The 24,027-nt window shown below is 39.7% G+C and overlaps 1 protein-coding gene across 5 annotated transcripts in view; it reads left to right on the forward strand.

Moving 5' to 3' along the window:
* Positions 1-6,077: 6,077 nt before the first annotated feature.
* The window catches only part of Wdr11 (WD repeat domain 11), a 46,541-nt gene continuing 28,591 nt past the window's right edge, over positions 6,078-24,027 (forward strand). The window contains exons 1-9 of one of the 5 annotated variants that reach the window (XM_076911439.1): positions 6,078-6,263; positions 7,154-7,265; positions 12,755-12,908; positions 14,139-14,312; positions 16,674-16,860; positions 18,713-18,878; positions 19,326-19,470; positions 20,138-20,333; positions 20,623-20,723. In XM_076911439.1, the coding sequence (XP_076767554.1) occupies positions 6,178-6,263; positions 7,154-7,265; positions 12,755-12,908; positions 14,139-14,312; positions 16,674-16,860; positions 18,713-18,878; positions 19,326-19,470; positions 20,138-20,333; positions 20,623-20,723 (1,321 nt within the window). In that variant the 5' untranslated portion in view covers positions 6,078-6,177. Of the gene's footprint in view, positions 6,264-7,153; positions 7,266-12,754; positions 12,909-14,138; positions 14,313-16,673; positions 16,861-18,712; positions 18,879-19,325; positions 19,471-20,137; positions 20,334-20,619; positions 20,724-24,027 lie in introns of all 5 variants that reach the window. The other 4 variants (XM_076911457.1, XM_076911434.1, XM_076911452.1 and 1 more) reach the window with 4 other exon arrangements.

Below are 24,027 nucleotides of genomic sequence, written 5' to 3' on the forward strand. Positions count from 1 at the left end.
AAGAGGTAAAAACCCTCACAGATGACTTGAGTAGAGCTTCTTTCTATGCCTCCAGACCTTGTCTATGTGAGCTGTACGACATGGCTGTCCCTCTCAAAGATAACCTTGGCAGTGCCATACCTGGTCATCAAATTCGATCATGCAGCAACCAAGCCTGAAGTTTCAGTGGCTTAAAAGAATCTGGCAACAGCTTAACCAGCTCTTCAAAGCTTAACCACCTCATGGTGGATGAGGTTTCCCTCACAAAGATGGGCTCTCTTTTCCTGCTCTCCCTATTTTTGTCTGTGTCATGCTCAGTGACTTGCTGGATGCATCATAACAGCCTGCACAGCATTACCTCTGTTCTAGGAACTTTCACCCTGGCAGTAGTAAAAGGGATGCCTACATCTGCATGACTCTCTGTGACCCTTCATCCTACCCACTGCTCTGAACTTAATAAACAAGCAAACTGTCTCTATTGTTGGTAGAACCATGTGGAAATGATGATGTCCATCCACTGGTGCCTAGAAACGGCAGTTTCATAGGGTTCAACCCAACAGCTGGTGGGTTTTGACGAGTCTCTCCTACGCCAGGCTATTATTACATCTTGTATCACGAGAGAAATGAAATTGTTATGAGGAATTGATTATTTAGAAGTATAAAGAGGAAGCAGCAGTTTTGGGCAGGCATCCAAGGGAACTGAATCACATTTTTACTGCCCAGAATCCCAGCATGCTCTCTGTGTTGTGAGAATGCCACACTCATGCCCAAGCCCAGCCTCACAGGTGCTTCTTCTTGGGTCTTAGTGCCTTGAGGAGTAAGGTGGTCAGAACTTCTCTATGGTGCCTACTGTGAAGAAAAGTCCAGTAACGCAGGGTTAGATTTGCATCAGAAGGAGGAATGTCCTGCAGTAATGGGGGCAGCAGTAGCCAGTGTCCAATGGAGGAACAATGGGGCCCTTGCCTACTTTTGAGAGCAGTTGCTTGACCCCAACTTAAGCTACACTTCATCTCCCTTCCATTCCTGTTCAGACCCCCAGACTTCCCATTGTTGACTGATTTCATTGGAGGAAGGGGGTTTTGTTTTGTTTAAGCACAGGCTTAGAAATACCACGCTTTATATATGCCTGCTCCTTGGCTATGTCCACATCAAAAGCTCTCCGGCACGTGAACTACAGATGGGTCTCATGTTACACCCAGTCGATGTCCCATAAACATGTATGATACGGGTGAGGAAGGGTAGGGTGAAGGAGAAGAGTAGTGCTCAGGAGACAACTCTGAGCAGAGCCTAAGGTGTCCCTGGTTTTCAGAGATAAATGCCTTCTACACTGGGAACTCTGTTATAGAAGAATGGATATTACTCAGTGATAGGCAATCCCCTCACAGCTTATACACTGATGCTACCTAATTATCACCACCTCAAAACACTGAACCTTGCACTAAGGTACTTACTACCCAGTGCTGTGGGTTAATGAGCCCGAATCAAATTTTTCAACCCCAATATCCTCTGTGGTGAACAGATTTCCATGTGAAGACTCCTCAGAAGGGCTAAACAGAGCAGAGCAATGATGTCTTCTGTAATTATTGGCAAGACAGGGGCTGCTCTTTTGGCCTGTTCTTCTGGGATTCTCAGCAGTGACTCACATTCTCTACTCCAGAGCTGCCATCTTGTCAGCATGACAAGTTATAGGAGGAACTAAACCACGCCATAGGAAGATATGTTTTGTATTTGTGATCCACACTTGTGACTTTTTCCTCATATGTTTGTATTCGTGATTCATATTGGTGATTTTTACCTACATGTACACATAAAATACACAACATATATAGTGCATAGATGTTATATATGATATACATGTAAGATACAATCACAAGTGAAAATTTCCATTTATCTCACTGCTTCTTAATAAATAGTATTCTTACTCAAATCAGCAAGTTTTGTAGGTGCCCTTTCCTGTCATGATGCAAGAATCTTAGTATTTTACCCCCTTTAAAAAAACCCAAAAACAAAACAAACCCAAACAAACCATAATGGAGATTTAAGCTTGATTCTCATGGGGAATTAATTTTCAATGCTACCACATTCTTCTACAAATGTGGAAAACTAATTTTTGTTTTTATTTTCTAATTTCTATTGAAACCTTCTGCACTAATGAAACAAACACCAGGAACTTGGCACATGGCAAATTCAGGTATTTGTCCATTGATTCATCTGGCTGGAAATGCCTGGGCAATTCGCGTTACCTCAAAGGAGCATCTTAAACAGTCAGAGCCAAATTCTCAGTAATTAGTGTACTTGGCAGTCACCTGCCCTGTGTTGTGAGCCAGACACATGAGTCTCGTGGAGACCAGGGAATCACCCAGATGTCTAGCAAGGGACTTGGGGAGACATAGTGGGGCCTTAGTATCAGGTGTCCTAAAGGTTCCAAGAGCTGAGGGTAGATTCTTTGAGAGAAGCACACTGTGGGGAGCTCCCATGTGAGAACAGGCAGAAGAGACAGAGAAAGAGGATGGATAACGCCTCCTGGGCCTGGCATCTGGCTCTACTCCAGGCTGGAAATTGCCCAGGCCTCCAGAAAGCCCCACTTTCCTTTATTTTCTGTAATTGGTACCTATCTTACTGTCAGGCATGTTATCACACAGAATGCTGTGGAATGCAGGGGTAGCCTGACCCTGCATTTGTGAAAATCTTGCATCTTCCCATTAAAACCATTATATCTCTGTAATACAGAAAAATAGAGGGTGAATAATGAAGGAAGGTTAGAAATAATTACATCAAATTACTACAGTAAAAGAGTAAGAAATGATAAATATTCCCCTGATTTCATAAAAATACTGTATGTGTATTCCTCGAAATACAAGACACTTAGAAAACAACCTTGGATGTTTAGTCATTTGTGAGATTTCTATAATTTCATACAATAAACGTTTACTTATTTTAAATGTAACTGTAAAATAAAGCACACACACAGACACACATGCATACACTTGCATGTGTACACACATGCACACAAACGCACACACACCTACTTGAGTTATATAATTCTTTATGTTTCAAAGGGTTGTTTGGATAGCTCAGGGCAGCCTAAGTCCCTGCTCCTGTCTAACACTGGCCAGGAAACCTCTTCCTCTGGTCTGCTCACAATGGGCTGAATAAAGACAAACTTCAGTTGACAAATACTTAGAAGGATGTTGTGACAAGAGGACTGACATAAATTAGAGGCCAGCCTGGAGCTATATAGTGAGCTCTAGGCCAGCCTAGAGCTCATAGTGAGTTCTGGGCCAGTCTGGAGTTACATAGTGAGTTCTTGGCCAGACTGGGGGAGGAGGAAGATGAGAAAAGAGAAAGAGAAAGGAATACAGAGAGAGGGAGGGGGAAGGTAAAGGAAGGGAAGAGGGAGAGGGAGGGTTAGGGGAAGGGGAAAAGGAGGGGAGGAGAAAGATAAGGAAGGGAAGAAGAAGAAGAAAGAGGGGGGGAAGGGAGGAGAGGGGGAGAGGAGAGGTAGAGGTTAGAGATATATACATATAGATAATTAGATATAGATATAGAGACAGAGACAGACAGAGGGAGAGAGAGAGATGGTAGATAGATAGATGATATCCCTTGTAAGCCAATACTTTTTTCAGTACTGCCCCTGTATTCACTGAAAGGATTTGGTAGCCCTCATTTTAAAGGTGGCTGCCATGGTGTTTATGTCTTGGAGGCTCACAAGCCAATTGACTTCATTTTCACTCAAATTCTTGTCAATTCTTCCCTTGCAAGCCATGCCTTCAAAAGGAAAGGTCTTTTGTTGTTGTTGTTGTTGTTGTTAAAATATCTTAGAGGAACCAGTGCTGTCACTGAAAACAGCAGGCCTTGTTTTATGTCTATCAGTAAATAAGCAAGGAATTATAGGAAGCTAAAAGTTATATTTAGGCTTTGTAAATATATGATATAATTTAATCTTTCTCTCTTCACAATAATAGGGGGAAGGAGGTTGTATTAGTACAGTTTCTATTCGTGTGACAGGACACCATGATCAAGGCAAGTCATAAAAGACAGAGTTTATCTGGACGTACAGTTCTGAAGGGATAAGTGTCCATCAAGGCAGGAAATTATGGCAGCAAGCAGGATGGAGAAACACATGAGAGCTCACATCTCAAACCACAAGCAGAAAGCAGAGAAAACAAACTTGAAATGGTGTAAGTCTTTAAACCTTTAAAATTTGTCCTCAGTAACACACTTCCTCCAGCCAGGCCAGACCTTCTAAACCTACCCAAACAACACTGTCAGCTGAAAACCAAGTATTCTAGTGCTTAGGATGGTGAGGGATGTCTCGTGGAAACCAGCACAGAGGTTTAACGGAGTTAAAGATGCTTCTCAAAGTCACAATGAAAGCCCTTAGTACCACCAACATCCCATGAGTCCCTTGAAGATACATGAAAACGTATGATGTTCATGTAGACTTTTACATATGCAAGCACTGAGCAGGACTATCAGCAGGGTGCCAAGAGTCATCATGTTATGCAGTCTCAACCAATAGAACTGAAAATACAGATGAAATCTACATTATAGTAAAGAATATCAAAAGAGCAACGCACAGAATTTCCCTTTGTTTCATTTCATTATTTTCTAAGATTTACTTTAATTTTAATTATGTGTTTGTGTGAGAGTAGGTCTATGTGTAGGAGCAGGAGTCCAAGAGTCTAGAAGAGGGCGGCTGATCCCTGGGAGTTGGAGTTGCAGGTAGTTGTGAGCTATCCAGCTCTGGTGCTGGAGACCACACTTGAGTCCTTTTGACTGCAGCCTTTGACTTTGCTGGGAGTATTTGCTTAACCAAATGACTCAAGGTTCACGTTGCCACTTAAAGAATGAGAGTGTTTTTATATAAATCTTATATATTTTAATATAAATCTTATATATAAATATAAATATTTTAATACAAATCTTATATATAAAGTATATTATGCATTTATATTATATATGCACATTTTATGATATTATATAATACATAATATCACATAAATTATATAATATATAATTTCTATAATACATTGTGTTATAATATTATATATTATATAATATTATAAATATTATAAAATATATTAATAGATTATATCTTTATATATTATGTGCTTATATAATACATACTTTTATATATAAGATTTTATATAAACATCATATATGTAAATATATATATATGAAAAGGAACTTCAATTTATAATAAACAACGAATACTTATAACTCAGAAGGGAAAAGACAAAGTGAGCTAAAATATCCCCATAGGGTATTTTTAGAGATACTTGCAAATGGTTAGTCAGCTGCTAAAAGACACACATCTTTACTCACTGAGGAGATGCAAATCAACACTTCAGCCAGAATGTCTTCACCTCACTAGTGTGTTGGCCAGATTTGCAAATATGAAACAAGCATCTGAGATATTCAGCATCTAAAGGATAATGTCTCAGATTTTTCTGCTCCATGCCTGGCTTGCCCCACTGCTCTTGAGCCTATACCATGGTGGCAATACGCGCCAAGATGACAGAACCTTTCACTTCATGGCTGGGGCCAGAAACATATGGAGGAAAAGATCAGGGTCCAACAATTCCCTTCAACAGCACCTCCCACCCCAACCCTGGCACTTCTCCTAGTGATCTAAAACCTCCCGATGGGCCATTCCTCCTAAAGTATAGGAAATTAAGTTTTTAATACATGGTTCTTTGGCAGTTACTTATGCAAATCACAGTAGCCAGGATGGTTATCACACAGAAAAAAGAGAACAAATAGTGAGTAGACAGTCACTGAGTCTTCAGGTGCATGTCCCTAATTTCTACAATAAACAGTGGCTGGGAATGGTAGTTGCCCTAAATTAAAAAATCAAAGGCAGAAAGGCAAACTGGTAGTTTTATTGTTTTGTTTTCACGATTTCCAGCAATCTTTCTCCCGAAAGGAAGAAAGCAGATACGGTTGGTAGCAGAACCCTTCTTCCAGGAGTAGCTCCAACATGCACTCCACAAGACTCACTTGAGTCTCGGAACTTTGGAGAGGGAGGAACCTAGAAGTCCTTGATCCTGGAGAGACGACGGACTCTTGGAAGGAGGAACCTGGGATTTCACGGAACCTGACTGCGGAGCGGACGCGACTACCCGGACTTTGGAACGGAAGAGCTGCGCGTGTCGCTTCCTGCCTGCTGGTGGGGAGGGCCAGGGTGCCGCCGCGATGTTACCCTACACCGTGAACTTCAAGGTGTCGGCGCGCACCCTCACCGGGGCTCTCAACGCACACAACAAGGCGGCGGTGGACTGGTGAGGGCAGTGCTTCCGGCCTCGGCCGCAGTTCGCGAGGGGACGGGGAAGAACACCGAGCTTCCTGTTTCCCTCGCCTAGACCGCGGCCAGCGTTCCACAGCTCGCAGATTGTCTTTTAGCTGAGACATTTGTGTTGTTATATAAATCGCAAATGCCCCGAATAGTGCAGACACAGTTTCTGTCCTGTGTTCTTTCTCCGCATCTCATTCCTTTACTGTCCCCATTTCCTCTTCTCCAACCTGCACCCGGGAGGGCTTCTCTTCACTCCGGTCTCCTTATCTCTTCCTGACTTTTTCTTATTCATTCATACTCCTCCCTTTCACTTAGATCCATTTAACAGTGCCCCAGAGTGTGACCTGTCACCTATTCCCACCTTTATCTTTACTGGTTTCTCTCCACTTTTCAGAGTAAAGTAACACCAAAGTTCTGAGAACTAACCATATGAGGCAAAATCTATGGCTGTCGTGCTAGGAAAGCTGCTACGGAGGCTGAGACCTCTCATATATACTTTTTATCTGATTGAAAGGACTAAGACTAGTCCCTTATCCTAGGTACATTGTGGATTCTATGTTGTTATAAAAATAAGTGTATTAAACGCTGAATAAGACAGGGCATGTGCATACAAAACCAGCCCAGATTGGCTTGCACATCAGAGCTCTGTGTAGATATCTTTTAGAACTGTTGATCTGAGTGAAAATGAGTCTTAATAAATATTTGTAAACTTAGCTAGGGGTTTAGGTAAATGGAACAACATCACAAGCCTTTCACTTTAAGAATTACTAACAGTGGTTGGTACATGTAAACTAGACTAGATTCGTTTATGATAGGCAAGAGGAAAGTTGAGTTGCTTTATTTTATAGTTACATTTTAACACTGTTGTTTTGCCAGGGGCTGGCAAGGTTTAATTGCATATGGATGTCATTCGCTTGTGGTAGTGATCGATTCCAATACTGCCCAAACTCTACAAGTTCTAGAAAAACATAAAGCTGATATTGTTAAGGTAAGTTAAATCACACATCAGTCCCATAACCTCAAGATTAATACATCCTCAGGTTCTCATTAAGTCATAGATATAAATACAGTTATTTAGGGTTGCGTAGTGTTTTCATACCCATGACTTAATGCCAATCTAGAATGCATTGTTAAGTGCTAGTTCTGGGGCACTTTGAAAAGGTGAGTGAAAATACCAGTTCTGTCATCTACCATATCACCCCCTCACCCATTAGTTTTGAACACTTGACCACCATGTACTACGAATATAAAGTGTGACTGTCTTTGTGGTATGAGTCTCACTGTGGTTTTTGATTTGTGATTTCATGGCAGATAGTCATGAACATTTTTTTTTTCGTAGACTTGTTGGCTATTTGCATGTCTTTGTAAACATCCTGTGATGGTTTGTATATGCTAGGCTCAGGGAGTGGCACTATTAGAATAAGTGGCCCTGTTGGAGTAGGTGTGTCACTGTGGGTGTGGGCTTTAATACTCTCATCCTAGCTGCCTGGAGGTCAGTATTTTGCTAGCAACTTTCAGATGAAGGTATAGAACTCTCAGCTCCTCCTGCACCAGGCCTGCCGGGACTCTGCCATGCTCCCACCTTGATGATAATGGACTGAACTTCAGTCTGTGAGCCAGCCCCAATTAAATGCTGTCCTTATAAGAGTTGCCTTGGTCATAATGTCTGTTCACAGCAGTAACTAAGAAAAATACCTACTTTGATTCTTTGCCCACTTTGAAATGTGTTGCCTTTTTACTATTAAATTGTGCCCTTTAACAGTGTATTTATGCGTGAGCCCCTTTTTAGATGCAAGACCTGCAGATATTTCCTCTTATTATTTGGTCTTAGTTTCATTTCTTTTGACAGTGCCTTTTCAAGAACAAATGGTTTTAATTTTGATATAATTTATTCTTTGATGTTTCCATTTACTTGTGCTATATCTAAGGAGTCACTGGTTTCTCCAACATCAAGGAATTTACAAGTTTCTTGTTAGCTCTTTATTTCAGTCCTTGATACATTTTAAGTTATTTTTTGTATTTGGTATGAAGTTGAGGGAAATTTTATCATAGGACATATTCACTTTATGTCTTATGGTCTTGATAAATTCACTTATTAGAAGTAGTAATTTGGGGCTGGAGTTTTAGACATAGATATAATTATCACATCTGCTAAGGATAGCAATTTAACTTGGTAATCTCTACTTGCTTAATTTTTTTCTTTCCATATTGTATTGGCCAGGACCTCAATGATGCTAAGTGGTACTTACATCTCTTTCCTGAACTTAGGGGAAGGCATCCAGTCTTTCATCATTACATCTTATATAAGGTAGAGAGGTTTTAATTTGAGTTTTTTAGGGAGAGAAGTATTGTCACCCCTCCCCTTTCTGTTTCTTTTGTCTTTTCTAGAGTTTCATTTATGTGTAGATTTGACCTTCAATTTGATAGTCTATTTCTTTTGCCTGAAGAAATTATTGTCAGTTCTTCAAGTGAATATCTTGGTTAATTTTATCAGCTTTTGCTGGTGTGAGGAAATATTTTTTTTATTTGTTTGTTTTGTTTTAAATATTCTCAAAGGACATAAGACTTTTCTTTTCTTTTTATTATTATTTTTTATTGGATATTTTATTTACATTTCAGATGTGATCCTCTTTCTCCATTTCCCTCCCACCCAGGAATCCCCATCCCATCCCCCCTCCTCCTGTTTCTATGAGGATGTGCCCCCACCCATCCACTCCCACCTCCCCACCCATGAATTCCCCCACACTGGGGCATCCAGCCTTCACTAGACCAAGGACTTCCTCTCCCACCTATGCCTGACAATGCCACCCTCCCCTACATAGACAGCTGGAGCCATGGGTCTCTCCCTATGTGCTCCCAGGCTGGTGGTTTAGACCCTGGGAGCTCTGGTTGGTTGGTATTGTTGCTCTCCCCACGAGCCAGCAACCCTTTCAGCTCCTTCAGTCTTCTCTCTAACTTCTCCATTGGGAACCCAATGATCAGTTCAATAGTTATCTGTGAGCATCCACCTCTGTATATATTAAGCTCTGGCAGACCTCTAAGGAGACAGCTATATCAGGCTCCTGTCATCATGCACTTCCTGGCATCCACATCAATGTCTACCTTTGGTCTCCAGACGACCCCTCCTTCAGTTTCTGTCCCAAGCTTTGTCTCCATATTTGCTCCAATGAGTATTTTGTTACTTTTTTAAAGAAGGACCGAAGCACCCACACTTTGGTCTTCCTTTTTCATGAGCTTCATGTGGTCTGTGAGTTGTATCTTGGCTATTTCAAGCTTTTGGGATAATATCCAATTATCAGTGAGTACATACCATGTGTGTTTTTTTGTAATTGAGTTACCTCACTCAGGATGATATTTTCTAGTTCTATCCATTTGCCTAAGAATTTCTCGACTTCATTGTTTTTAATAGCTGAGTAATATTGCAAGCTGGTGCAACCACTCTGGAAATCAGTCTGGCAGTTCCTCAGAAAATTGGACATAGCATTCATTACCTGAGGACCCAGCTATACCACTCCTGGGTATATACTGTATACCCAGAAGATGCTCCAACATGTAACAAGGATATGTGCTCCACTATGTTCATAGTGGCCTTATTTATAATAGCCAGAGGCTGGAAACAACCCAGATGTCCTTCAACAGAGGAATGGATACAGAAAATGTGGTACATTTACACAATGGAATATTACTCTAGAAGTAATTTTAAAATACCACTTCATTATTTTCTAGCTCACATCACTGATGAGAAATTGTTTCTTGGTTCTCTCTATGAATTGTACCTTCCTTAGTTCTCCTCTGTTTTCAGTAGCTTGATGTGCATAGTTGATTATACAGACTTTATAAACGACTTAAATTTTATGTAAGTAGACCTCACTGCTGCACATGCATGCATGCATACACATTTCTTCTTATTTGGAGTAATTCTATTCCATAATGTCATTGCAGATGCAGAGTTAGGAACACCAAAACCTTGTTTCCTAAGCAGTCAGCTTCCTGTGAGCCTCTGGGCACACACTGTGTCACCTCAGCAGAGCTACTGACACTTTTTTTCTGGTTAGGCACATTGTAACCTCTTGCATGTGTCCACAGTAAGGAGCAGTATGCTAGAGACCATTTTAAATAAGATAGCCAAGAGAAAGCCCAGATGTGGAAAGCAGTGGTTGAGCTGTGAGATGGACTCTTACTTGCACTGTTAGGGCTGAAGTAAGGGTTCCTCATTGTCCCACAGCTCCGTACATGCATGTGTTGGTCAACTCTGGTTAGTCAACACCTGCCTTTGTCTGTAAATGTCCTACAAGTATTCGCTTTGAGGTTATAAACACATGATAGCAAGTGGGTGAGTTCATATTTGCAAACTCCATACAATAAAAGTTCATTTGATTTACCTGTGTGTAGACAGTATGCATAATTCACATGGTGTTCAAATGTAAATGTATACGAATGTGTGTGTGTGTGTGCGCACACACACATTTATTAAAAAGAGTTTTACCTGAGGAGTTTAAAGATCAGTAAAATTAGTATTCAGAAAACTATAATTTTCACCTTCTCCATAAATTCTATTGTAATTTGTTACATTTCTTTCCTACTTTGGCATTTATTATATATGACTGTTTACATGTGTACACACATGTGTGATGATCTGTTTCTGTATATTTGAAGATTCTATGATGTTTATCTATTAAACACTGAACAACAGATTTGGAATCCACACTGGTTAGGGAATAGAAGTGCAAAGCCTCTGGTCTGCTCTGTGGAGCTATCCATGGGCTGGTAATAGTGAAAGAAGTGAAGTATTTACAATCATACAATGACAGGGTGATGAGAGAGATGGGGGATAGTCATGGGTACCTGGGAGTTGCCAGGGAATGCTCTGGCTTATGGTGATGGCTATGAAAAGTGTCTCTTACTCTGACTATTTAATGTTCAAGGATATAATCATATTTACCTTATAGTTCTGGAGGAATTTTATTTTTAATTTGTGTTTGTGATGCTGGGTAGGGCCTTGCACAAGCTCACCATGCACACTACCACTGAACCACACACCCAGCTCTTGTTTTATTGGTTAAAATTTTAAGACAGGTTGCTGCTGCATTACCCAGACTAGCCTTGAGCTTGAAGTCCTTCTGCCTCAGCCTCCAGAGTATCAGGAATTATTAATGCACCAGGCAGGCCAAGCCGTATTTTTATATTTTAATGCATTTGGCATGTTTATATGTATTGTGTATGCATGTGTATATTCATGCTTATTTTTATGTTTAGGTACATGTGTTATGGGGCTTAGTTAGAATTCCTGTTGCTGTGATAAAACACAACGAAATGCAACTTGAGGAGGAAAGAACTTATTTCATCTCATGGCTTATAGTCCATCATGCAGGGAAGTTGGGACAGGAACAAAAGGCAGTAACCATAGGGCAGGAACTGATGCAGAGGCTATGGAAGAATACTTCCTATGGTCTTGCTTCTTGTGGCTGGCTCAGCCTGCTTTTCTTACAGCATCCAAGACCATGAGCCTAGGAGTAGCACCATCTACAGTGGGCTGGTCCCTACCACATAAATCATCAATCAAGAAAATATACTACAGGCCAACCTGATAGGGGCATTTTCTCAATTGATGTTTCTTCTTCTTAAGTGATGCAAGCTTGTATCAGGTTGACATAAAACTAGCCAGCACAAGTACTGTGCATATATATGTGAAGCCCAGAGGTTAACACTAGATGTCTTACGCAGTTGCTGTCCATCTTATGTATTGAGGTAAGGTCTCTTGCTGAACCCAGAAGTCATTAATTTGAAAAATCTATTTATGAAGCTTGGCTCAAGAGAAATCTCCTGTCTAGAACGATAGGCGGGACACCATGCCCACCCAGCATTTTTGTGGGTGCTGGGGATCTCTGGTCCTCATATGCAGCAAGCACTTTACCTACTGAACCATTTTCTTCAGCTTTATTTTTTTTAGCTTTTAATATGAATTTTAATTATAGAGCATAAACTTCAATTTAGAGAAAGTTTTTTCTGAAAGGATACAGCTAGAGGTTTGCACGACTGTTTATTCCTTTTACCCTCTGAAAGATTTTAGATCTCTAATTTTTTCCTTCTAATTAGGTTAATAGAATATAGAAAAATGTTCTTTTTAGCCATTAATGATTTTAGATGCTTTGCAAAACTTCAGTTTTAGGAAAACTAAGTTCCAAGATGGCTTGGGATTTTATCTAGGCATTTGAGAAATTCTGTTGTTTTCATACCCGATGTTACCAGAATATTTAGGCTCTGCCTCATTTTTTACATTTTATAGGCATTTTGATTTTTTAAAAAATAAATATAATATTTAAAAATAAATAATGAAGATGTCTAAGTTTCAAAATTAATACTAGTTTCCTACTTAATCATACTTTTAAAATCATCTGAATGGTTGCTGTTCTGTGAGAATTATGCCCAGTGTCATTTGATGCAAGTGAGATTGATCCAGTATCTCCTCAACACTAGGTCAAGTGGGCCAGGGAGAACTATCACCACAACATTGGCTCTCCGTATTGCCTGCGCTTGGCTTCTGCTGACATCAATGGGAAGATCATTGTTTGGGATGTAGCAGCAGGAGTAGCTCAGTGTGAGATCCAAGAGCATGTCAAGCCTATCCAAGGTGAGGAGCCCCCACTCCGAGAAGCTTGTTCAGTCATGCTTTTACTCTCAGATTGCTCTTGTTTTTTCTCTTTCAATGTGTTTGATTTTGTTATTTCCAGGTTAAGTCTTGAAGATGTTAACCTATCTACTGATAGGAATTTAACATTATTTTCCTTCTCAATACACTTAAAATTTAACTTCTTATTACTATAGTAAAACTCACTAATTTCAGTATCAGCCTCAGCTATATTGTTGAGATTCTTGAGCTACCAAAGTATATGCTATCAGGTACACTTGTCTGGAGTTGCAGTGAAATAGACTTAATGATAAAGCAATAGAGATTAGCAAACTTGTATTCTCATGTTCCTAAGAGTTGCTTGTTTTTTTTCTTTTAGTGTTATTTCTCTAAAATTATTACAGTGTTCTTTAGACAAGTGTTTGAGAAGGTCTCCTGCTTTGCTGGGAAAAAATATGCGTATGTGAGGAGTATGGGGGAATGTGAGTAGGTGGATTCGGGTATATATGTATATACAGGTATATGCTTGCAATGTGAAGGACAGAGGACAACTTCAGGTCAGGCCTTAGGTGCCTTCCACCTTTCGTTTGAGACAGTGTCTCTGGTTGGCCCAGAACTTTATCACACAAGCTGGGCCTGTGCTTCTGGGGATCATCCTGCCCCTATCTAGCCATAACAGTGCTACAATTTCAGGTATGTGCCACTGTGCGACTCTTTACGTAGGCTCTAGTAATCTGAAGTCAAGTCCCCATGCGTGGAGGACAAGCACTTTAACTACTGAACCATCTCTCCAGCCCTGAGTAATTTTTCAGTTGATGATTTTAAAAATACCTATTGAGTACTTAACTGTGTACTAAGTACCAAGCAACATTGTTCTAAGATATTATTGTTTTTGAAAGATCATGAAAAGCTTCAGTAGTATCAAGTAACTTCACAAAAGCATTAATGAAGTGTGGTATTTTGGCCATGCCTAGGAAAGTCTCAGATCCTGAGTTTATAGTTTCAGGTAATGAACATTGTATATTTTCTTTAAAAGTAATATCTCAGGATAATTTAGATGTGAAACAAACAACTTGGTTTTATATAAAATTAGACTGATAGTGCATATAAATCACATTTTGGGAGTTATTGAATTTTAAGAGTTATACACTCTGGCCACCTTGTCCTTGATACTTTTCAGACATTTTGGAGTGATGTCCTGTGGTTTTGTCCTTACCTTTCTGGTCTTTGCAGATGTGCAGTGGCTGTGGAATCAGGATGCTTCCCGGGACTTACTGCTTGCTATCCATCCACCAAATTACATTGTGCTCTGGAATGCAGACACTGGCACCAAACTGTGGAAGAAGAGCTATGCAGATAACATCCTTTCTTTTTCTTTTGACCCATTTGATCCTTCACATTTAACTTGTAAGTAATAATTATTTGTAGAAAGTAAGTTATAGGAGGTAATAAAAATAAAATTAGTGTTATATACACAAATACACACATTATGTGTCCTCAAAAACTTAAAAGTGAACACCCTGCAGAAGCACAGCACGTCTTCATAAAGCTGCAGTTCCTAATCTGCATACTGAATCATAATGCCATGCTGTTTCAGGTACTTTATTGTTAGAAATTTATGGAAGTATGCCATGCACACATTGAATTCCTGGCTGAATGAATAGTGTTGGACTAGCTTGGGACAGATAGCTACTGCATTATTTTATTTCAGACTTAAGTAGACTTCATTTAAAGAACTTGAATTAGGGATTTCATTTAATCTGTAGCCTGAGTTCTTGCTTTTATAACTATCAGTCCAAATAATGCTATTTCATGTAAAAGACAAATTAAGCTTGAGAGAATTTTTTTTGTAGATGTGTTTTTTTGCCAACACTTTGTGTTTTGTGTGCCAAATGATCTAAAAATAAGATTTGTTTTAGACAAATTTTTGTAGTTTTATTATTTAGAAAATACTCTTTATGAAGTGATTCAACAGATACTGCTTTAGCTAGTGTTATGGTTCTGGGAACCAAGATGGAGTTTCCCAACTTCATGGAGTTAGTGTTCAAGTAAGAGGCAGTCAGACTATAAACTGAATGAATAAGTTTGTAAGTTGTAGTGTTTTAAGAGTTGTTAAGTGGGGTCTGGAGGAATGACCCTGCAGTTAAAAAGATGTACTGTTGTAGCAGAGGACCCTAGCTCGGTTCCTGGCACTCATGTCGAGTAGCTCACAACCTGTAAATCCAGCTTCATAGGGTTCAGCAACTGCACTCACATGGTACACACACACACACACACACACACACACACACACTCAAAATAAGTCTTTAGGTCAAAGATATTAAGAAGGTAAAAAATGAGGGAGATGAGAAGAATAGGACCTAAGAGCTGTCAAGTTATGTTAATGGCCAGAACAAGCTTTATAGTAATGATCAGAGGCTTGAGGGGAGCAAAGGAATGGCTGTGGTTTATAGTATTTTCTCTGGATTTGAATGTTTCAAAATTCTGATTTTATCTAACAGTATTTATTGAGGGAGGCAGTGTGTGTGAGTGTGTCTATGTTGAAAGAGAAAGAAAATTACAAGTTTAAGTGGAAAACATGGCTATAAAAAGTCGATACGTTGCATTCAGGCCTGTCTGTGTATACTTGTGCACACACTTTTTGGTTTGCTGACAAATTCAGGGCTGTAGGACACAGTCAGAGGCTGGTTCATTATAGTCCGTGGGGAACAATGACATGAACGAAGGAAACCAGTAAGACTTTAGGGGATGAATTCCAGAACCTGCAGTGAAATAAGGAGTTTACTGTGATAACAGTGTATCTCTGGATTTGGCTGCTGGAGGCCCTGTGTTTGTGCACATGTGTGTATAATGATTTTGAGAAAAGGGCTCCAGATTGGCCTCAAACCCATGATCCCTGTGCCTTAGTCTCTTGACAGCTGGGATTTCCTCTACTTTTCAAGTGTCAGCTGCTCTACTCACTTAACATGCCAGACTTATCATAGCATTGCTTGGATCCCTGTGCCTACAGCAGCTTCACTGATGTCAGGATCATATACCCAGTATTGGCCAGCGTGTGGGGTAGATGGTATTTCTAAGTCATAAGAATGCATCAGTTGTGACACTAAATATGGTGCTGACATACTTCTGTTTCATGGACAGGAAGTGTCCATTGATACTCTGCTTTATATGTGAGTGCATATGTGCATACATGTGTATGCATGTGTGTTTGTGTGTGTGTGTGTGTGTGTGTGTGTGTGTGTGTAAGATTAAGTATAGACATACAGACACAAAGAATACTTTTATCAGGGTGATGTTTGAGAAGAAAAAAATATTCATTAGACTGAGCAACTCAAAGTAGTCATAAACACTTAGTATAATTAAATCAGATATTTGAGCCTGGCTAATGGTGACACCCATTTTCTTACATGTGGTAGTTTTTCTATGTAAATTGCACATTCTGAAAAATGCTTGGATTTTGAAAGTATGGGATATAACAGGAAGAAAAGTCTATGCATAGAAGTTTTTCTGAAATAACCAGTCTTGGTTGCTATACCAAGAATCTCACAATAGCTTTTTAATATAAGATGTAGTTGAGAAGCTCAGCTTGGAGGTTTCTGATGAATTGTAGTGGACCATCTTTTTCTGTGGGCTAGCATTACACTGTGTTAGGGATATAGCATTGCCAGCTCATACTGAAAGCTTCCTTATCTTGTTTTCATGGGTTAGAATGGAGCTGTGTGCTACTCAGCTGTTTTAATCCGAGTTCTTCTGCCTCCCTCTGTGTAGTACTCACCAGCGAGGGCATCGTTTTCATCTCAGACTTCTCTCCATCCAAGCCTCCCTCTGGCCCTGGGAAAAAAGTGTACATCTCTAGCCCACACTCTAGCCCAGCTCATAACAAGCTGGCTGCAGCCACCGGAGCCAAGAAGGCTCTTAATAAAGTAAAGATTTTGATCACTCAGGAGAAACCTAGGTGAGTATGAGGGTAAGACTGAGTAGAGCACGCAACCCTCCTCCCTTACTTCTGAGAGCCATCATTCTCAGGAACTTTGTCTTCTACTGGTTGTGGATTTAGTAAAGGAGGAGTCCTTTTGTCCCTTCCCTGCATTCAGTGTCCTCTTCATTCCACTAGTGCTGGACTTCCTTACTGGAGTTAGATTAAGGTTTATCACTGCCTAATTTAACTTGGGAAAATACGAGGTGATTTTAAAGTCACGGTCCCTGAGCACATGAAGACTGGGGAGTTGGGGAGTTGGGCTTTTTACTTTGGTACACTTCCTCACTCACTTGCTGCATCCCTTCCACAGTCAAGAAGAGGTGACCGTTTGTATGGGAGTGAAGGTACTCGATGTCCAGCCTGGCTGAGAGCTGGGTGCTGAGGAGGTTCTCACTGAGCAAGCAGATCTTTAGCTTGTTCAGTTCCCCATCCCAGTCTTTGTGCCAGGGTTCTAAAGTATTTATAGGCTTATGACGGAGGTGGACAGACAGAGTGTGTCCATCCAGCACTTACTGTAGTGTGGCACATGTCACATGCACTCAGAAAGTGTGAGCTCTTACTGCTGAGGACACTGCACCTGTGAAAAAAATGTGATGAACTATTTGTGTACATTACACATAGATTGCTGGCTTTTGCTAAAACTACAGTTTTATATATTTTTATAGCTTTAGAAGTGTTTTGGTATTTGTTTTAAAATAGTCTTTAATATGCTAGGATCATTCTGCTTAGACCAGATAATTAATTGACTTATATGTCATAGACTTACATGTAAAGGCTTGTGCTATGAATACCTTTTGAATTTGTAGATAAATACTGGTTTTGTATATTATGCTGTAATCTGGTTAAATTTACTGGTGAATTTATCTCAACTCTTATGCCGAGAGGGTTTAAGATTGTTTTTTAAGTGGCTTAATAGAACTTTATATTTCTGTGGATTCCTTGTCACAAGCAAATAATGTACTCATTTAGCAGAATGCAGTTTTGTTGTGCTTGCTGTTTTCTGCCATGTGATCTTGAGCATTGAAAGTGCTTCACTGAAGCACTTAGGAAAACTGGACTGAATGCTTTCATATCCACCGACCCATGTAGTCTTTCCAGTCCCGGGCATCTGTGTCTTTCTCACTGTACAGGAGAAGAAACTGGGTCTCAATGTCTTTCAGGCTCACACAGCTTGGGTTGGCAGTTAGGAGATTAAAGTGATACAGATTCCTCACTTTCTACTCACCCACATTAACTCTGCTGTAAACTTCCAAAGCTTTCAGTGTAATTATGTCAGAGTATTAAATGTTTAATAAAAGATACTGAAATGAGCCTTGAGACTCTTCAGCAGCTTAAAAAAAAAACAGGTTTTATGTTATATTTGCATAGAATAAACTGGAAGAGATTAACTGTCCTAGTTTGTTTAAGGAGGCATTAAACTATGGGGACAGAGTAGAGGTGGTGCCTGCCCCAGGCCACATGGATGGCACAGTCCTCTGGTTCTGTGGTGCTTATTACTTATTACCCTGAATGCTTTATGTTTCAGTCCCTAGTCTGTATCTCAGCAGTCTAGTACTTCTAACTGTCTTGTGAGTGCCAGCGTAGCCACCGTGTCATCATAGTCAGAAGGCTATGCTGTTTATCTGCTTCAAAGAGTTAGAAACATTGTTGTCTACCTGGCCCATGCAATATTTTTGTTATAATTTGGATTCTGGAAACAACAGAGGTCTGAGTTTTGGCTGATGATCCATTTTGGTCATTTCAGGAAATAGTTGTTCATTCTTGACAGTTTTTGTGTGATTGGGTCTTGAGGCTGACATTGGTGTGGTTCATCTTTTGTTTTTCTCAGTGCTGAATTTGTAGCTCTCAATGACTGCCTCCAGTTAGCCTATCTGCCTTCAAAAAGGAATCACATGCTGTTGCTCTACCCTCGGGAGATTTTAATCCTTGACCTTGAAGTGAATCAAACAGTTGGCGTGATTGCAATCGAGAGAACAGGCGTTCCCTTTCTGCAGGTATCTACATGGGTCAGCTACATGCCCCATAGTTACTGATTGGTCAGGCTTATCTAGAAACTGTCCTGACACTAGGTGAAAGCCAAAAACTGTGGTATATGCTTGTAATCCCATCTCTTAAGAGGCTGAGACAGGAGGATAACCATCAATTCAAGGCCAGTCTGGGCTACATAGTGAGCTCCAGGTCAGTCAAAGTTATTTAGGAAGGCTATCTAAAACGTACAAAAAAAAAAAAACCCAAAACAATAATTTAACTTATATAGGTGTCAAGGACAAGTTAATTTTAGGTTTGCAAATGAATTTTTAAAATGTTTACTTTGTTAACACTTTATATGTATATGTTTGTGTCTCCTATGTTGTCCATATTTTGTTTAAATATGAGTTTGAGTTTCATGGTATATATTTAATGCTGTTAGGTTTTAAAAACCAACCTGTCTCTGTTTAAAGGTAATACCGTGCTCTCAGCGCGATGGCCTGTTTTGCCTACATGAAAATGGCTGCATAACCTTACGTGTCCGGAGGTCTTATAACAGTATCTGTACTTCTTCAAATGACGAACCAGGTGGGAGCACATCTCACAGACTTGTTAATGGTATTTTTCTTTAAAATAGTCTTATAATGCATCACGTGGAATAGTGTTGATGACATCCTAGTCTTGAGAAGGTATTAGAATGTAATTACATGTGTGACATAGGATAGTGCAAATGCCCAGTGTCTCCTTTGTACAGGAGAGAGATAACAGTTTGTCATTTCTTTTTGATAAAAGTACAGACCAGATTGTCTGCTGTGTTCCTTTATCTTGCACACCTTGACTTTTGAGCTGTGGTAACTCTCATTGTAAAGCAACAAAGTTTGGTTAGTCTCCAAGGCACCCAAGTGTCTTTTGGGAAATATAGATAATGCTTTTGTGAAATGGTATACTGCACATAGACAGAAGAAATGTTATAAAGCCTGGATGTTTTCAGACTTCTGCAAAGTATAGTCTACTGTGCAGTATTTACTAATGTTCTTCAAGGCATTCTGCAAAAACTTTAAAAACAAGGTATTGTGATCCTAGAGATTACACTTGCTTATAGTTCTTACGTGAATTCTCTCTACAGTGTGAAGGAATGAGTAATAGTAAACCACGACTCTAGTTTGGGCAGTTTGCACTAGTGACAGGATGCTGTTCTTGTAGCTGAGGTTATTTACACTGAAACAGGTGGTGATTTCTGCTGAGCTTCCTCACTGGCATCTGAAAGAGACGGTTTTCCCTTAAGATCTAGATCCTGTTCAGGAGCTTACCTATGACTTGAGAAGCCAGTGTGACGCAATCAGGGTGACGAAAACTGTCCGTCCCTTCAGTATGGTGTGCTGTCCTGTTAATGAGAATGCAGCTGCCCTCGTAGTAAGCGACGGCAGAGTCATGATATGGGAACTCAAGTCTGCTGTGTGCAGTCGAAATGCACGGAACAGGTGAGGGGTTGCATGGGGTTGTGGTTTGGGCTGGGGTTGCAGTTTTCTGTTTTAATTACTAGAATCATATAAAAAGTGGAGGGCCATTTAAAAAAAAAATAAAAACTAAAGCCATTTTAAAGGACCAGAAGCACTAGATCACTAGGGGATTATATTGCTTCCCTTGTGGCCAAGATTAATAACTGCTGCTATAAAAGAATGCCATGGCCAGGGTTGCTGTTTAAGTGCCGGGTGTGTAAAACTGGCTTTACATATGTGTAAGCGTCTGACTGGTGTATCATTGCAGTAGTTCCGGTGTGTCACCTTTATACTCGCCAGTGTCTTTCTGTGGGATTCCTGGAGGAGTGCTACAGAATAAACTCCCCGACCTTTCCCTAGATAATATGATCGGTAAGCTTGTCTCTCTCCTCTAACTTTCACCTTAGATATTCTTTTTGAAGTGTAAAATTAATAGAGTGACTGACTTGGCAATTACTATAAAGTCAAAGTTAATATTCAGAAAAACTAAAATGTGAGAATTTTTTTTTAATTTTCCCTAAATAAATCACTGCAGTCTAAAATATTTAAGCATGAAGATATCTGATGTGGCTTGGTTAGGCTCTGTGGTTGTTGGATTTAGAAAACTGTATCCTTGAAAGATTCTGATCTAAATGAAAGAGACTGCAAGAGAGGATCAGGGGTACCTGGATTCTTCATAAAGGCTCTGCTCTATGGTCTGTTCCTCCTCAGGGCCTGCATGTTCCCTGACCCATAGCTTGGCATTAGTTACTTGTCTCTCTTCTTTCTCTGCTACTTGTAATTCAAACTCCAGCTCAAGTGTTGTTCTTGGTCTAAGCTTCACTTAGGTGCTCCAATATAGTGACCACAGTGTCATAACTGTGGGTTAATCTCGCTCCCTTCTAGTAGGTCATAAGTGCTACAGGAATAGGATAGTGATTCAGTTCTGTACCCCAGGGCTTATGCCTTGTAGATGGGCAGTGCAGATTCACTGAAGGAGTAAGTTAGCTAAGCACTATTAGAGAAAGGGAAACTTTTTGGTGGGCATTTTCTCTTTTGGAGATTCTTGCTTTCAACAGATATTTATAAATAAAATATCGAGTCATTGCATGATTATGGAGCTAGGATATGAAAGGAAGAATATTGTCAAATGTTATAAAACTTAAAATTGTAAGACTATAATATACCAAGCAATGTTGATATCTAATTCTTTTAAGATTATCAACATGGTTTATAAAGGATTTTCTGCATTGTTACCTGTCCATAATGTAGAGGAGAATGGGTATTATCTAGTGACTTGTTTTGTTTAAACTAGATAACATGCTTCAAAGAACATTACCTTACTGATCATAGTAATCACATGATACTCTCTGTGTGCTTGGTACTACACTTAGTGCTGTGCCAAGTACAGATGCATCTTATAGCCCTGCAGCATAGTTAATATGCCACCATTTCTGTAGAGAATGGGTCCCAGAGAGGATGACAAACGTGCCCTTAACCACACAGCAGTAGTTGGGAAGCACATGTAAACCCTGTCTTCCTGGCTGTGGAGAAGGCACTTAACAGTAGTCTCCAGTCCTGTGTCCCTCTGTTGTCTGGGGAAGACCCTGAGCTTGAAGACTCATGTCATGATTCATCCAGTTGTAGAGTCTTTTGTTCAGTTACACCATCTTTTAGTTCTGCTTATTCTTCCAGACAAATCCCTATGAGGAAGTTTAGACAAACTGAAGTTTTGCAAAATTACTTGATCATAAACTTTCCAAGTTTATTGATTTTTTGTCTGTTTTTAGTATAAAATATTAAAGTACAAAGAATTATGAATGTAAATGAGCAGAACTAATCAGCAGCGTGGGACCCAGACCCAGGCGAGTTTATGTTGTTCATGTGCCTGAGTAATACAGTCACAGTGTTTAAACCAAAGGTACAGACTGTCAAGCAGTTTGTGACAATGGAGTTTATTTAAGTGTTAATAAAGATTTATCACTTGAAAACATTTTTTATTATTTTAAATGATTTATTTGTCTTTATCTTTATTTTCCATTTTATGTGCATTGGTGTTTTGCATATGTGTATGTCTGTGTAAGGGCATCCAGTGCCCTGGAACTGGAGTTGCAAACAGTTGGGAGATGCTAAAAATTGAACCTAGGTCTTCTGAAAGAACATCCAGTGCCCTTAACCACTGAACCAGCTCTCCAGCCCACTTGAAAACATTTAAGTAAACCTTTGAATTAAACTTTTAATTTGAAGCTCACCATGTACTTGGTCAAAATGGAAAACAATTCAGTGAGATATGAAGTCTGGCTTATGTTTGCTGGGCTTTTCATTGAGATCTAAGCTGCCCTACTGTGTGAGCTGCCTCTTATGGAAAAGGCTTGATACATGGGACAGTTCGCAGGAGTCATCTCTAAGCTGGTCCTGGAAGATCTGTCACACCTCCCTTTTTACAGCATTCCCCCAGTTGGTGGCAGTTGTATGGCCAGTCCCAAGGGGCTCTTTTAACTGGAATAAATTAATTATTTTTTTTCTGTAATCGCTCTAGACTTCAGAATGGTATTACTAAGTTGATAGCTTCAAAGGATTAGACTCACCCATTCTTAGTAATTGAATCTCACAGTGTATCTGTATGTTCTTTATTGTGTACTTTTGCCAAATCCAGTGCATTTTTAGTGAATAGTCTTGATTTTATTAGTTATTTTACTTTATTTTCTTAGTTTAGAATTTTATTGGAATCATTCAATTTGCATAAACAATGCATATATAATAATGAAACTTAATACTTAATTGTCAAGCCTGTCAAAGCCTCCCAGAACTGTCAAATTTGTAAAATCTCAGAGATAGTGTGGAAAGGATCAGTTCAGGGTCATCCTGGGCCACATAGCAAGCTCAAGGTCAGTCAGGCTGCAGTCTCAAAAAAAATTATATCTACAGTGGTACTTTATATGTTGCATATATTTTTACTGATATGTTTATTTGTTATTTCACATACTTAAATATAATGTCTTGAACATTTTGTAGCTGTGGTGAAATATTAAGGCTTCTTATTAGAAATCACGAGTTCTTTGGGTGTTTTTTTATTCTTACTAATTTTATGTGTTCTACCCAGTCCCTCTAGCTGAAAAGTAGCCCTGCAGAAAGGCAATAAGGAGAGGATATCTTGTAAGCATCTCAGTCTGTAGACAGTGCTATAAGCTAGGTCTTCTGCTCTCTTCCTGAAACCTTTTCTCAGTGCCTTTCTCCCAGAGCTCTGTCTGAAGCACTGCTTCTCAGAAGGCACAGATCCCTGAATTCTGGGTAGCATGACCCTGGAGTAATCTATTCTGAATCTATTGAAGTAAATCCTTGAATTGTTGCTGATGTGACCTAAGATCCATGGCAGCTCTAGAGCTGTTATGAGCCTGAACCAGTGGTTCCAAGCTTCCGAATGCTGCCTGCCACCCTAGAATACAGTTGCTCATGTTGTGACCCCCAACCATAAAATTAATTTTGTTACTACTTTATAACTGTAATTTTACTACTGTTATGAATCATAATGTAAAGAACTGAGGTTTTTGATGGTCATAAGCAACCCCTGTAAAAAGGCTGTTTGGCCCCCAAAGTGGTTGCGACCCACAGGTTGAGGACTGCTGCCCTAGAGTGATACCACATACCTTTGTTTCTAGACCTAGTGAGCAGGTTCATTTATATTTTTTATTACATA

This window comes from Arvicanthis niloticus, chromosome 1 (genome assembly GCF_011762505.2).
Source record: "Arvicanthis niloticus isolate mArvNil1 chromosome 1, mArvNil1.pat.X, whole genome shotgun sequence".
Lineage (NCBI taxonomy): Eukaryota > Metazoa > Chordata > Mammalia > Rodentia > Muridae > Arvicanthis > Arvicanthis niloticus.